Here is a 14,247-nt window from a genome sequence, read left to right on the forward strand (position 1 = left end):
ACTAAAAATAGACAACCTTCTGATAAAAAAAATAACATTTTTAGTTGAGTTATTCTCAAGGAAGCACACATTTTTATATTTTTATATTTTGTAGGGGGTCCATGGTTGATGATATAAGATAGTTTACCATTTTATCTTCTATCTTGGGTTAGTAATCTTATAAAAAAACAAGGACGTAATTCGAACCAGTCCATTTCGTACACTCCCAAACCAGCTTACAGAGAGGAAAAGAGACTTAAAATATAATTTCCGTTTTTATTAAAACCATACAAACATTTGTAGTCAGTTATAAAAGAGCAAAGTGGCTCTTCTGGCGGAGGGGCAGCGCTGGGCACTTGAAGCTCCGCTCTGAGCCAGATCTGTCTGGCCTTTACCCAGGGCCTGGGAATCCCTGCTTTCAAAGTCAGTTCTTTATTGGCCCCAGGGACATTCCCCCATTTCCTCTGCTAAACCTACAGAATGAGTATTGTATTTACAAATTATATATATAAAAGCACAATAAATGTGAAAACGTTAAAAAAAAAGAGAATGAAAGAAAAGAAAAGTAGAATTCATTTCACAAACGTTTCTGATATTCAGACTTTTCTCATATAAATGTTCTAGCGTTTCTTTTCCTCTTTTTTTACTCAGGCCTCACAAGACACTTTACATGTTTGATTTTGTAGTTGTTTTTTTTTTTTTTTTATAATTCACAATGGAAGATTGGCAGTGATCTTTCTCTTTACCGACAGGCAAATAAGGCACATACCTTGTGTACTTTCCTTCTTTCAAAGGAAATGATTTCTACTTCTTTGAAGGAAAAAAAACCCCAAAACAAACAAAACTCCACCAATGCACAGCTACAAAAATGACAAAAGTAGTACCAAAGAGCAATAAAACAATTTGTACCTCATTGCTTTGATGCTGAATAAAAGGTAAACTACTCAATATTCTGTGCGCAGTCACACACGACTGCAAGGCAACACTAACACTGTCAATGAAGTCACCGCAATACTCTCTGCAGGACACATTCTGAATTTAAGAGCTTTGGAGAAAACAATACAGATGATTTCCTATGGAACAAATACACATCACTTTACAGCACTTATCGTCACGAGTGGGTTAATCCATGTGCTGTGGACCGACCACTGGTGGTCATTAAGACAGATTCAGACCATGAAGTTCTCATATCAGTTCATTAAAGCAAACATAAAGCACCAAATGTGACCTTTTGATCATCAAGGAGAGAATGTCCTTTTTTCCAAATCAGCTCCAAATGACCGTGCAATCCATCATCAAACGAAACAAAACAAACAGATTATCACAAACAATAGGAAAAAAAAACACTTGTTATATACACTTGTGAGTACCTTACAAGACTTACAAGCCATTTAGATATCAAGTAGACAATCTATCTATGGCGCCTTGAAGACTTAAATGCCTGGTCCAATTATTGGACTCGATACCATCTTGACAAAAACACCACTTGGTAAAAGTCAGAAGAAGCATTTACAGATTCACAAAAGTAAGATACGAACAAAATGACAACAAATGTAAATATACCATTTAAAAAACAAAACAAGTATGATATACTATAAAGTCATCATTAATGGCCCATGTCTCACCTGCTAGAACAAAATTTTTTTTTGTACCTGTGGGTTCAGAACAGAAGATACTTGGCACATGGGCTAGTCTATGTACTTATATAGACAGTGTTCAATGTTCAGCCTTAAATGCATGCATTTTTTTTTTTACTAACAGTGTGTACAGCAAAAAACAGTGACAATACACAGAATACTGTTTCAAAGACGTGAGCCTCTGCTCACCATCACATAGTAATACAAAGAAGGGCGTCCAAAAAATAGCCTTCATTCCAGAAAAGGAATATAACTATTTAACTATACATAATTTTGTCACATCCCGTGTCTGTGCAGGATGATATTTTTCTACAAAATAAACAAGTTTGGCGACTGCCTTTTCCAGAACACTTTTAAGTACATCATAAAGTTCTCGTAATTGCCACTTTTGTCTTTATCTTCACATGCACCAGAGTTCTTCTCGTCTTTTTTTTCAACATTTTTATCTAAGGGAGGAGAAAGCAGAGAGAGAGCAGCTACTGCATGATAGCCAGGAACTTGCTCTCCTCAGCAAGTGTGGTAAGGAGAGAGCTCATGTCCCCGATGGCCATGTTGTTCAGGCCCGGAGCAACGCTGTGAAAGGTTGTTGATCCGCGAGGAGTGGTCAGGCGAGACGAGGTCCTGGACAGACCCTGAAAGATGGAAGGACTCAACACCCCCGACACCAAGCTACCCTGATCATAGCCATCCTCCAGCATGGCGCCGAAATCTAGATTTACCCCCTCGTCTAATATATTGGGTACGTTGCCGTCCACTGTGCTGGTCACCTGGTCTGCACCAGGGGAGAGAAGTGCAACTGAGTTCCCATTGCCGCTGCCGCCCCCTTGACTCACTGATTCAGCCATGGAGTCCAGCAAGCACTGTTCATCCAGGACAGGGAATGAGGAGGCCTTACGATCTGCGGGTTCATAAGAGAGGCAGTCACCAGTCACCTGCTCTAAGTATCCATGATCTGGGGCCTCCAGTTTCAGCCCAGATACCTGATGTGCCAGGGAACAGTGGTCCCCACTTCTCTGCAGTTGTTGCTGCTGGACGTCATTGGCGCTCGCGGCACTGAGGTACTGCTGGTTCCTGACCAAGTTCCTGTAACCGTTAATGGGAGGGCGAGGGACGTGAACATGCTGATTGTGATGGGGTGATCCCTGGGAGAGGCTCGGCAGGTTGTCCATGGAGCCCCTGCTCAGGTTTAGGTTGTTCCCAACCTGACAAGAGGTGCTGCTGTTGTGGTTCTGTTGGAAGTGGCTCTGTTTTTGAGGTCCGTTGGAGACCTGCTGTTTGCAGCTCTGGGGAAGTGGCTGATTGATGGTCTGTGAGAAGCTGGGCCTGGTAGAGTTGTGACTTGCACCTCTCATGTCCATGCAGGAGTTGAGCGAAGTCTCTAGCTTCACCCCCTGGTTCACACAGCAAGAACTTTGAGGTTGATTAGTTAAAGAGCAACTGTTCTGGAAATCGGGGGACACTTGCTGCTGAACTACCATGTTTCCAAACCGACCAAATGGAGCAGATATGGGTCCATGCTCTGTGCCTGACCATCTCGCACACTGTGTTTGGTGGTTTAGTTCCCTCTGAGGGGACCTGTCAGCACTGCCGGAGCTCACTTCGTTCCACTGGATGGGAAGCTTGCTGGGACTCTTCCTCTCTGCTATCTTCTGGAGACTATGGCACCCAGGGAAGTCTATACTCAACCCTGATGTCTGCATCTGTTCAAGCTCCTCAATCGATGGATGCGAGTTGTCCCTTTGGCTAGAAGCTATTTGGTCCTCAATGTGCAGGTAGGGGCCACCATCCACTTGAACCTGGGAGTGGAGATACTGCACAAGGTCGTCAGGCAGCATATCCTCATCCCCAAGCAACAAGCCAGCATCCCCGTCATCCTCCATGGCCAGGGCCTCTAAGGCTGCATGTTCTGCAATGCTGGGAGTGTAGGGTGAGTGCTGAGTACCTCTCTGCAGGTTGCCTTCTGAGCGTGTGTAGTTCTGCAAGCTAAAGTTGCGAGTCTCAGGCGTGGAATAATGAGACAGAGGTGGAAGAGGGTGGAGGTTGTTAAGGCTGTTGAATCGCTGAACTGGGGGCAAACTGCAAGTATCATGAGTTTGCGTTCGGACTGGGTCACTGGCCCGGCGGTTTCCATTCAGTGGTCCTTCACCAGGATAGAAGACCCTCCTCCTGTATCCTGCATGCCCCACATACCCATTAGTGTACCCGTTGGTGCCCTCGTTGCAGTGATGTGGCCTGACAAGAGGTGGCAAACAGTGGTTGCTGCCACCGTCATCCATCATGGCCATGCGTGTCTTCAAGCTCATGCGCTCCATGTTTGGTAGGGGCGTGGGGGGTGGGCCACCAGTTGCCGCTGCATACTTGGCTTTAAGGTGATAGTGCTGTGCTGGGGTTAAAGTGAGCATCCCCCGAGAGCCAGATCCTCCTCCAATGCCGACTCCTCCTACACCTCCACAGCCTCCACCTGAGAATACACCTCCACCCCCGCTTCCACCTCCATAGTGGCTGGCCTCACTGGACCGGCGGGAGGCATCAGTCGAGATGGGGTCATAAGAGTCACTGGAGCTAAGGTTATGGTGGCGGCGGTGGTGGGCGGCTGCCATTGTAGCCTCATTTTGGGAAGCCTGGCTGGAGCGTCGGCTGGAGAAGCAGGGGGAGATGCCTGATGAGCGCCGGCTGCTACTCAGGTAGGCTGAACTGGTAGCACTACCACTGCTGTCACGTCGATCCCGCAGCAAATTGAGCACTGTTAGCTCCGTGCTTCCCAGCTCAGCATGCACAGGAGGCTGAGGAGCAGACACCCCCGACTGCCTGCCCAGACAGGATCCTAGGAAGAAACAGAGACAGAAAATGAGAACAGAGATAAAATGAAGAAGGAAGTTAATAGTAGATAACAGGAGGCTGGGAGAGAAAATAATAAGTTGAAGGAATATTCAAGTTCTGAGACACAGGTGCTTTCTCTCACTGTTCAATCACCCACACCAAATTTCATAGAGAATATCAGTGTTATTAGATCTCAGGGACACAGGGGCTTCCAGTTCACTGCTGCTCCTTTTGGTAAATTTGTGCCACTTAAATAAAATCTAACCAGAGGATTTCAGAAACCCAAATCACAAAATAACACATCTTAACTTACTGATGGTGGCAGCGGTGGATCAATAACTCCTGTGTGCCTGGATGTATAATACCTGATTTTCTCCGGTTTACAAAGTAATACAAACTTCAGCAGTTTCCAATCAGAAAACTCAGTTTAACAGGAAGATAAAGTTAACATAGTCACAAAGGTAACATGGACTTGATTGGCTGAGTCCCTTGTTTTTAAGTGGCTAAAATCTGTTTTTATGTGTCCCTGCTCGATCAAAGTGATCACTTCCAAAACCTTGACTATCTCTTTAACTTTTAGTGCGGCGAGATCCCGAGAAACAGATGTTACCAGAGACAACTGGCAGCGCTCAGCCATGAAACATTGTTACATGCTATTCTCTCTGATATGATTCACAGCTTGATATGGGCCTGATACCATTTTCCAGCATGAAATAAATTTCAAGAATCTGCTTCAGCAAAATGGGCAAGATGATATCCGGGATAATTCATTCTCAAAATGTGATTTGTACACACTGTGCAGGTGTTTTTTTTGAACGCAATAAGGCCACTACATGCTGTTTTCTGAAGGCTGTGGGCTTAAGTAAAATATTATCGGCGCATTTGGACAAAGGTTCCCATATTCTGAAGGATTTTCCAACATAAAAAAAGTTGAAAAAGTTCATTTTACCCTTCCCCAGGATGTTGGGCAGAGTGGAGCTTTTGGGGGGCGGTGTAGGGGACAGGGGCCCCAGCCTGGGCAGCGCTCCATTCACTTGCTTCAGCCGCTCCATCTTGATGTGCTCCATCCAGCGCAGGGGGCGGCCAACACTTCGTCTCGCCTGCAGGGTCAGCATGGCCGCGGTTGCTGTGGAGACCGTGGAGTCCATAATGGGGGCTCGCTGACCCCTGCACTCCTCCTCTGCCTCCTCTTCGATGTCCTCTTTCTCCTCGTCCTCCTCCAGCCCCTCCCCTGGTGAGCGTCCGGCGCTCACAGCAAGCTGGACTCCACTGCTGGGATAGGTGCTGATGGGGGACTGGTCACTGCTGCATGTAGACTGACCGCCAGGGCTTGGCTGAGACGTCTGACGGACACAGACCGGGAGAGGAGGACAAAACAGGCAGACGATTGGGAGGAAAGAGAAGAGAAAGAAAAGAAAAGAAAAAACACAAATTTGATGATAATCAAGTTCCATGTATGTTTCACAGAGGAAGGCATAAACAGCTTTATGTCGCAAAAGTAAAATGTGATGCTTTGAACGATGCATTTCCTGTAATCTAAGGCAGGATAATTATTGAAGAAGTATTTACTGACAATTATGAAACATTCGCTTTATTCTTTTTGTAACAAGAGGTGTTTGGTAAACACTGTTCTGCACATCACTGAGGCATGAGTAATGCCTCCCCCGGGATCCACTCAGGATCTTTAAAAGAGAAAATTGTGTTTTGGGTTGTTTTCAGAGAATACAAATTGGATAACATTGGCCTCTTGTGAGACTGGCTAGGGCCTAATGAGGTTGTTTACTGAATTGGAGGAACTATGTTGCACTGAGGAATAATGGGATCTCTTTTTTTGGCACCGAATGCAAGCGGTGTTTGGATGGTATTCATAAAGAAGGCATAGTTTGGACAGCGCTCCGTTCTTGCCAAAGCCGAGGCCACTGCTCACAGAAATGCATCACCTTGTTATGGACAATCTTTTTATGGACGTGATGGATGAGGAGAATCTGGGTGGAGAGCATCATGCAAATTATGTAGAGTGACACGAGTCAAAAACGGATGGTTAAAAAAAAAAAAAGATGATCGAGAATGTCACGTGAAGGGACACCTATCTGTCTCACCTGATTACCCACTGTCCTTAGAAAGAAAGGGAGAGACATGCCGAAGCAGCGAACAGAAGAAAACATTCACTCGTTAGAAGACTTCAGTGTTACATGTGGACAGAAATACTCCAAAAGTCAAGAAATTAGTATTAAAGAGGATGTGAGTATCAAGGAGAGAGCGGACATAAACGCTGACGTTAAGTCTCACCATAGGTTTCTCTGTCTTGATGGACTTGACCTGCAGACAATCGTCTTGTTTTGAGGTAGCGTGGTTGTACTCCCTTTGGTCTGCATAACCACCCAGGGGCAGTTGCCCCGGCGACCTGCCCTGGTTGTTGCCCCCTGGCTCCCGAGGCTGCGGCGGAGGGCGTGGGTAATCTCCGCGCTGCTTCTTGGTGACGTGCGCCTCCGGGCCGTGCACTGTCTTCACGTGCTTGCGTAAGGAGCTGGGGTCTGTGTAGCGCTTGGTGCAGCCTGGGATTTTACACACATATGGTTTCTGAAAATGAAAACGAGGAGGAGATAAAAAAAAAAAAAAAAGATGAGATATGAGCAGCATGTTGCTTTTGAAGCACAAGTCAATAACGTCTGGAATTGTTAGCCGGTACCTCGTTGGAGTGCGTGCGATTCTGGTGTTTTGCCCGATCCGAGGCGTTGGAAAAGGCCTTGTTGCAGCCTTCATGTTCACACACATATGGTTTCTCTCCAGTGTGGGAGCGTAAGTGAGTCTTAAGGTTTTCCAGACGGGAGTAGGCCTTTGCGCAGCCCTCAAACTGCGAGAGGAAAGCGTGCAGGAAGAGAACGTGGACAGGTTACACGTTAAGCGGTTTGTCATCTGCAAAAAACCCAAAGTCCACTGTGCAAACAAGGAGAATCCTTACTGTGCACTTGTGTGGTTTTTCCCCGGTATGCCTACGCATATGGACCACCAGCATGTACTGAGCTTTGAAGGGTTTCTGCTCTCGAGAACATTCCTCCCACCGGCACACGAACTCCTTCTTTTCCCCATGGATGTGGTCATTGTTGATGTGCTGGCAAAGAAGATGCAAGAAGTTAAACCAGAGCAAATTCATTATAAGCTCTTGCACATATGGATGGCATAAGGACTCATTGCGATGTAACTCTGACTTGAAAACGATTTGTTGTGGAAAGGCAAATAAAACAATCTCTGTATTTTCATTTCTTTGCGTGAGGTTATTTTCATTTCTTCCATCTTATTTCGCCCTTAGGTCTTTTCCTTCCTTCCCATGCATTCTGGTTTTTTTTTCTACCTCACTGAAATGCTGCAACCTTCACAAAGGCAAGGCAAAGAAGGCAGACTTGTGAACCTCACTGTCCAATCTGAGCAGGATTTTCAAATAAAACCCCGTCACTTGGCATCACACTGGGCCCTCACCCTTCCATGACAAGTGCTGACAGTTGTGCTGCCGTGGCAACTTCCAATCTGAGGCTTAGAAAGAACGGGTGGAGGGAGGGAGGTGCAGGGACACGGCGAGAAATCTGAAGTTCACTCAAGACACTTGAAATGTGAGGGCTTCACAACTCCAGTCAAGCATTATACAGTATTTGCGAGCACCTTTCTCTCGCTCCAACCCCCTTTCGCCATCTTTATTCCTAACTGTCCTGTAAAACTAGGTAAATGGTGGATGTTACAGAAGAATGAACGAGAAACAATACATGCAGACGGGGACCCTCTGGGGATGAAGTCAACATCTGGCCCTCTTTCATACACAACACTGTGTGGTGGCCTCTGAAGTGCCTCTCAGAGAGCAATTTAAACCCAGAGAGACAGACACAATATCCTGACCAACAGAAACTGGTATAATTACATTCCTGAGCAGCAAAGAGGAATCTTTTTTACCTCGGGGGTGAATGGAGAGAGACGGATGGCAACAGGAGAGATGGAAGGGAGATAAATAGAGACTTGACTCTGAATGCTCTTAAATATCTGGGGGAAAGACACTTTTTTCTTTGAGCGCTTACTTGCAAAGTACATAAAGTATCCAGGGTCAGTTACCCTGCAGGCACAAGGCAGCTCTCATAATGGCGTCTTTGTTACCTTCCTACTGCCCTGCCCCCTGGCCAGGTCATGACCCGACACAGAACTATGACCATGACATGCAATGGAAACCACCCTCCTTTTTAATCTTTTATTTTTTTTCCCAAGCCATTTTGACCCTGAGTCTCTTCTAACCGCAACCCGCTGCACACACATCCCCAGTGATACTAAAGGAGGGGGGGGGGGGGGGGGGGGGGATCGACAAATGAGTCAGCGCAGGAGCGTCGGGGAGCGGCAGCAAAAGCAAAAGCGTAAAACTGACACGAATATATCCACAAAGGACCTCCATTATTCTCACTTGACATTTTTTTAATTTTAAAGTGACAAAACAAGACTAATTCCAGGGGAAATGATTGGGGACTGGACGACCGCGGACATTAGTGAAGTTTCTCCAAGATTGATCTCCTCCGCTGCTCGGTCAGAGCCTCAGAACAACCTGACTTGTCTTCTCCCTTTCTCCCTCTCTGTGAGGGAATCCCTGTGGCAAACGATCGGTCTGTTGTGAGCACCGTTCAATATCTCCGCGCTGAGAGCGATGGGAGAGTGCAGTGGTGCTGGATCACGCAGGCAGCTGGCACGGCTTCTCACACACACACACACACACGCAGAGATGGATACACACACGCGCGCCGTGTTTGTACAAATGAAGGAGGTCGTTGACGGGTGTGATGCATGAGCCTCCGAGCTGACAGAGAGGAGGACAGGCAGCATGAGAGGAGAGGGGGCCTCTGAGAAACCTAATGGCATGATCTAATGGCAATTTTTATTGAATCAATAATCTCCATGCTGAGCAGACAGGCCCCGTTGGCCGGCTAAATCGACAAACAGGTGCTGATAGCGGCAGCGCGGCAGGTTATTCATCTTCCCCCTGCCAGCTTATTGGCCAACAACTGTAAAAACGCCACCAAGATGGATTTAGGAGGGAGTCGCGCGACGGGGAGCGCCGGCGACGCAGACACAGGGTACACTGGGGCTGTCTGTAACATACAGGGGGTGCGCACACACACACACACACAGGTGTAGACACATTTCCGAGGCATAATACTCTTTAACATAAAAAGCAAAAAAAAAAAAAAACAAGTATATTTCATTCTCGGATTCTACGTTCTCTCAAAAAGGAAATACAAAAACAACAAAAATACAGTCTCAGCTGTTTCTGATGCAACTGAAAGAGATGAGAAGGGAATCAGAGCTCTACTCATTCTGCCGTAACATGAAATAGGTTTAGAGGGAAGAAATCATGTTGCGATCGGATGAGCCAGGTGGCAAACCGTAGCATAAACCTTGAGATTATCGATTTTGACTGGCACTGTGTCAGTTTTTGAAAGCGGACGTGAACAGATGCAATCAGGCTACCTATTGGACGATACCAGCTGTCAATCACACTGGTGCTTTAGTGTCTGTTTTGCTCTAAATGGGAACATAGTTTACGAAAATTGACCCCATGTTCCACTGAAGAACAGATGAAACTCGCGCGAACTCTAAGTCTCTCTCTGGTGGTTTCTTCTGTCCTACCCTCTGAGGTGCACTAGGTGCAGTGTAAAAGCACACACAACATATTTCACATGTGAACTTAACTTTTTCTAAAAAAAAAAGAAGAAAAAAGCTTCTGATTTCAAATTATTTTTACGTCCCCTATGACACTGTATATGCATTCCTGTAATACACAGATTCCTATCTTTTCTGTTTGTTTTTAGTCTTTCCCAGCATTCGCCCACTTCAGTATCCATCTCCATGTCTCCTTATCAAACCCTCTCTGGGACACAGCCCGCATGCATTAGAATGCAAGTGTGCATGAAAAGCGGGCCTGTTTACAAGGCAATTTCACTAAGCTGTGGGACCCGCAACACCGTTTAGCTTTATCAAACACTGCCTAATAAATCATACGCTCTTTTGTGATGTCAGTCGCTGAAGTGCTTTGTGTAAAGAGAGAGGAAAAGGCATGAAAAAAAGGCAAAGGCGGGGGGAGGGAGTAAAAGGGGGAGCGCTGAGGGAAGGAGGGAAGGAGGGAGGATGTAAGTGAGTGAGCAGGGGGCAGGGAGCTAGAATTGGCATGTGTAATTCAGCACAGTCTTTTCATCTTAGAATAAGATACTCTAGACAGATAAGGGCCCTAATCCTTCTCCTGATCAAAAAATTTTGCATTTTGCCAATTAAAGGCCTGCGCCGGCAGCCAGAGAGGGGGGCCGCCTTTAGATGGCGCCCGCGTTTATCTCACTGTAACACCGGGGAAGCGCACAGCGACCGCCTCGGCAAGGCTGCGACGTGGGGAGAGCCGGCTCCCACCTACGGACGGGGGACATCACCACGCTGCCAATTTAGACGGCCAGTGACCGAATGGTCGACTGTGGTGGGTAGAGGAGGCGTGATGAGCTTTCAGAACACACAAGTACAGCCCACCAACCCCATCACACACACACACACACACACACCACATGAGGTCTTCAGCATCCTCCAATGTCAGATACATGCAAGCTTTCAATAACAGCCTGGATTCTGAACTTTAGAGCTGCAGCTAACGTCTATTTTCACGATTGATTATTTTCCTGATTATTCGCTTTGTTTTTTTCACTCATAAAGTGCACAAAAGTGCAAAATCTCATTGTGCACGGACACAAGGCCACAACTCAAGAGTTGTTCCTCACATAAATAAACTTAAAAACCGTAAAAAGCTGAAAATAATTTAAAAAAGACTCGTCAAAAAACTGCTTTTATGCTTCTTAAAACTCGATAATATCATTTTTTTTGTCCCCCTTCATGTCACGTCTCACTGCTGTCTCATGTGGGCGACATGATTTTACTTTTTCATCTACAAGTGCACTGAAGACGGTTCCTTTACAGATTCCTCCACGGTGGACGATCACTTATAGATCAACAGGAAAATGCTAAAAGATTGTTGAGCCAGGCCGTATTAGGGAATTATAAGAGTGTGGGGTTGGCAGTTTAGAGTGGGGATGAAAAAAAAGCCCAGTTCAGAAGAGAGACATTAAAGAAGCCACCAGGCCTTATCTTTAAAAAGTGCTCCCTCCAAGGGGAAACGAGGGGAGGGAGGGGGAAAAAATGAAAGAGAAACTGAGAGAGGGAGAGGTTTGTGCCTAAAAAAAAAAAGGGGGGGGGGGGAGGAAGCAAAAGAATGTGGAGCTGAGTGAAGAGGGAGATAGAGAGGTACGGAGTTGAAATGTAATAAATGAAATAAATACAGCAAACTAAAATTGACACCCGCCTCGCTTTTGCTGACTGGGTCGGGCAGATAAGTGAGCTAAATTGCATAGATCTGATGATTATCTTATCGGCTCTACCGAGAGCGCTTAAACGTAGACGATAAAGGGGGGGGGGGGGGCGGAACGCCGTGGCGTGTCACGGTGAGGAGTGTGTTTGAGAGTGTCAAAAACATGCGTCGGCGCGAGCGCGACAGGAGTGCTTCTGAACAAGGTGGCGAGCGCTGAGGGTGGTGCGGAGGCTTAATTCTAAAATTAGGCCAACCGCAAAGAAGATGAGGACGCTTGAATCAGTGCCGTTTTTAAACTGTAAACTCAACACCAAAGATCGTATATGAAAATGGTCTACTGGTTTGAAAGCCACCAGGGGGCGACTCTGCTTTAAATCTCTTAAAACGAATTGCCTCTTACTTCTCACTTGATTTATAAAACCAGTACATTTTCCAGAGGAGTTAATGGTCTCAAATTCTAGTTTCAGCTCTCCTTTATGAGAATATTATGTCAATTTCATAAATGATGTTCCCCCTTAGAGGGAAAATAGATGTTAAAATATGAGACATGTGAGTGGACACCAGTGTAATTGACAGCTCGTATCCTCCAATAGGCGCCTGGTTTAATTCGGAACTTAAAAATATTCAAGTCCTAAAGCTGATTGAGCATCAAATCTGACCCTTCATCAGTCCGACAAATGTACCAGCCTGGATTTAGTCATGGTTTTGTCGCTGATGTCTTATTATTCTACCATTTCCTAGTTTAAACCAGGGTAGTGAGGGTGGCACATGAGTCAGATTAACGGGTTTAAGTCCAGCATTAGTCAGACTAACGTCACTTTTTTTTTTACTCATGTCATATAAACGTACTGATTCTTTAAAGACGTCCACTGCCGAATCTGAATCCACGTTTGACAAAAGCTCTCGGTATAAAATGGTTACAACCGAGGAGAAACTTGCATATTTTTTTTTTCTCCTTATCATGTTTTCCCCCCCAAAGCTATTTCAGAAGACAAGTACAGGGGGAAGGGAAAGGACGTGCCATTGTTTGGTTATATGAAAATCCCCCCCCCCCACCACCACCACCATCCCTTTAACACCCCTTCCAGTGTGAGACGAGAGCCACTGTGGTCCAAATACTGTACTTATCCTATTACTGAGGAGGGGGTGGGGGTTTGGAGAGATAAGAGCATTTTCCCCGTCCGCTCTGCTGAATTAGAGGGCAGGGATTCTGTAGGCGAAAGACTTTCATTGGCATCTCTCTGCATATCTGCATGTGCATAATAAAATGAGGAATAAAATGCAAAATCAGAAAGTCGCATGCTTGGGAATGTAGAAATAACAATTGCAAGATAGAAACTATAATCGGGATTTCGGTTTGGTGTCTGTCTACACGGAGATCGGGGGATAGGCGCGGGTCGGTGAAGGTAGAGCTGGATGGGGTTTATGGAGAAATGACAGGACTGAAAAACAGACTTTGGAAGTACACGAGTGCAGTGCGTGCATGTCAACCTTCAACAGATTCAGCATTCACTCTTAGTTTTGCTTTTCTTTTTAATTTGTGTCCATGTCTTGTCACTAATTCTCCTGTCATTTCAGATCCCGCCTTTCCTCCATGCCATGCAATCAACTCATTTCCCTCACCTGGTTTTCCCCGCCCATCTCCTCACCTGCAGTCCATTTGCTCATTAGTCCCTCTGTGTATATATACTAGTCCATTTTCATTCGACCTCTGTCAGATTGTCTTGGTGTGTTAGTTTTTTCTGTCAAGCGTTCCAGCATTTATGAGATTACCTTTTGTTCTGACCCTGTTTGCCTGTCTTGGACCTCAGGTTACTGCTTAATTAAAGTGCTTTTGGGTTGTTTAATATAATATTAACAAGCTAAGAGGGGGTTAAGTTGCCACCTAGTGTAGCTATTGCTTATTGGAAAACACTGACTGACTAAAACCTCCTTGACTTCTTTCCAACTTTAATTTTTCACAATGAAGACATTCTATATCCACCTCTGCTGCTCCATGAGCAGAATATTATGTTAATTTCACTGCAGAAGAGAATAAATCATAAAGTATATATCTGTTATCAGCCCGTGCAAGCACACACTCAGCAAAAAGTCCAACATTGTGTCTCGCTAATTGCGTGAACACAAGGACATTTAAAACGTCCTACTACAGCTGCAATCGTAGCTCGACTTAACAGTGCATGGAAGAGGATGTCTTTGTTCAGATGGCCACCTGGTGCGACTACAGTACAGGCGAGAGAGGATGAGCGCCAGCTTTTCCTCTATTAAGAAACCAGCCTCCCCCTCCTCTCCTCTCCCACCACCACCAACCTTAACCCATCTGGCCCCGTGAAACAGGGGCAGGAAGTTGTCAAGATCCTCAACCTTTGAGCCGAGCCCTTCAAACACGGGAGGCAGCCCATTCCGCGCTGAGGATATCAATTATAGATAGGGGTTACCACC

General features: G+C 45.8%; 1 protein-coding gene across 2 annotated transcripts in view; it reads right to left on the reverse strand.

The window, feature by feature from the left end:
* Positions 1–241: 241 nt before the first annotated feature.
* The window catches only part of gli3 (GLI family zinc finger 3), a 111,622-nt gene continuing 97,616 nt past the window's right edge, over positions 242–14,247 (reverse strand). For both annotated transcript variants that reach the window (XM_058626383.1, XM_058626382.1), the window contains exons 11-15: positions 7,399–7,548; positions 7,126–7,290; positions 6,726–7,016; positions 5,386–5,779; positions 242–4,440 (exon numbers count right to left, since the gene is read on the reverse strand). In XM_058626383.1, the coding sequence (XP_058482366.1) occupies positions 2,093–4,440; positions 5,386–5,779; positions 6,726–7,016; positions 7,126–7,290; positions 7,399–7,548 (3,348 nt within the window). In that variant the 3' untranslated portion in view covers positions 242–2,092. The remainder of the gene's footprint in view (positions 4,441–5,385; positions 5,780–6,725; positions 7,017–7,125; positions 7,291–7,398; positions 7,549–14,247) is intronic.

This window comes from Solea solea, chromosome 1, assembly GCF_958295425.1.
Source record: "Solea solea chromosome 1, fSolSol10.1, whole genome shotgun sequence".
Classification (NCBI taxonomy): Eukaryota; Metazoa; Chordata; class Actinopteri; order Pleuronectiformes; family Soleidae; genus Solea; species Solea solea.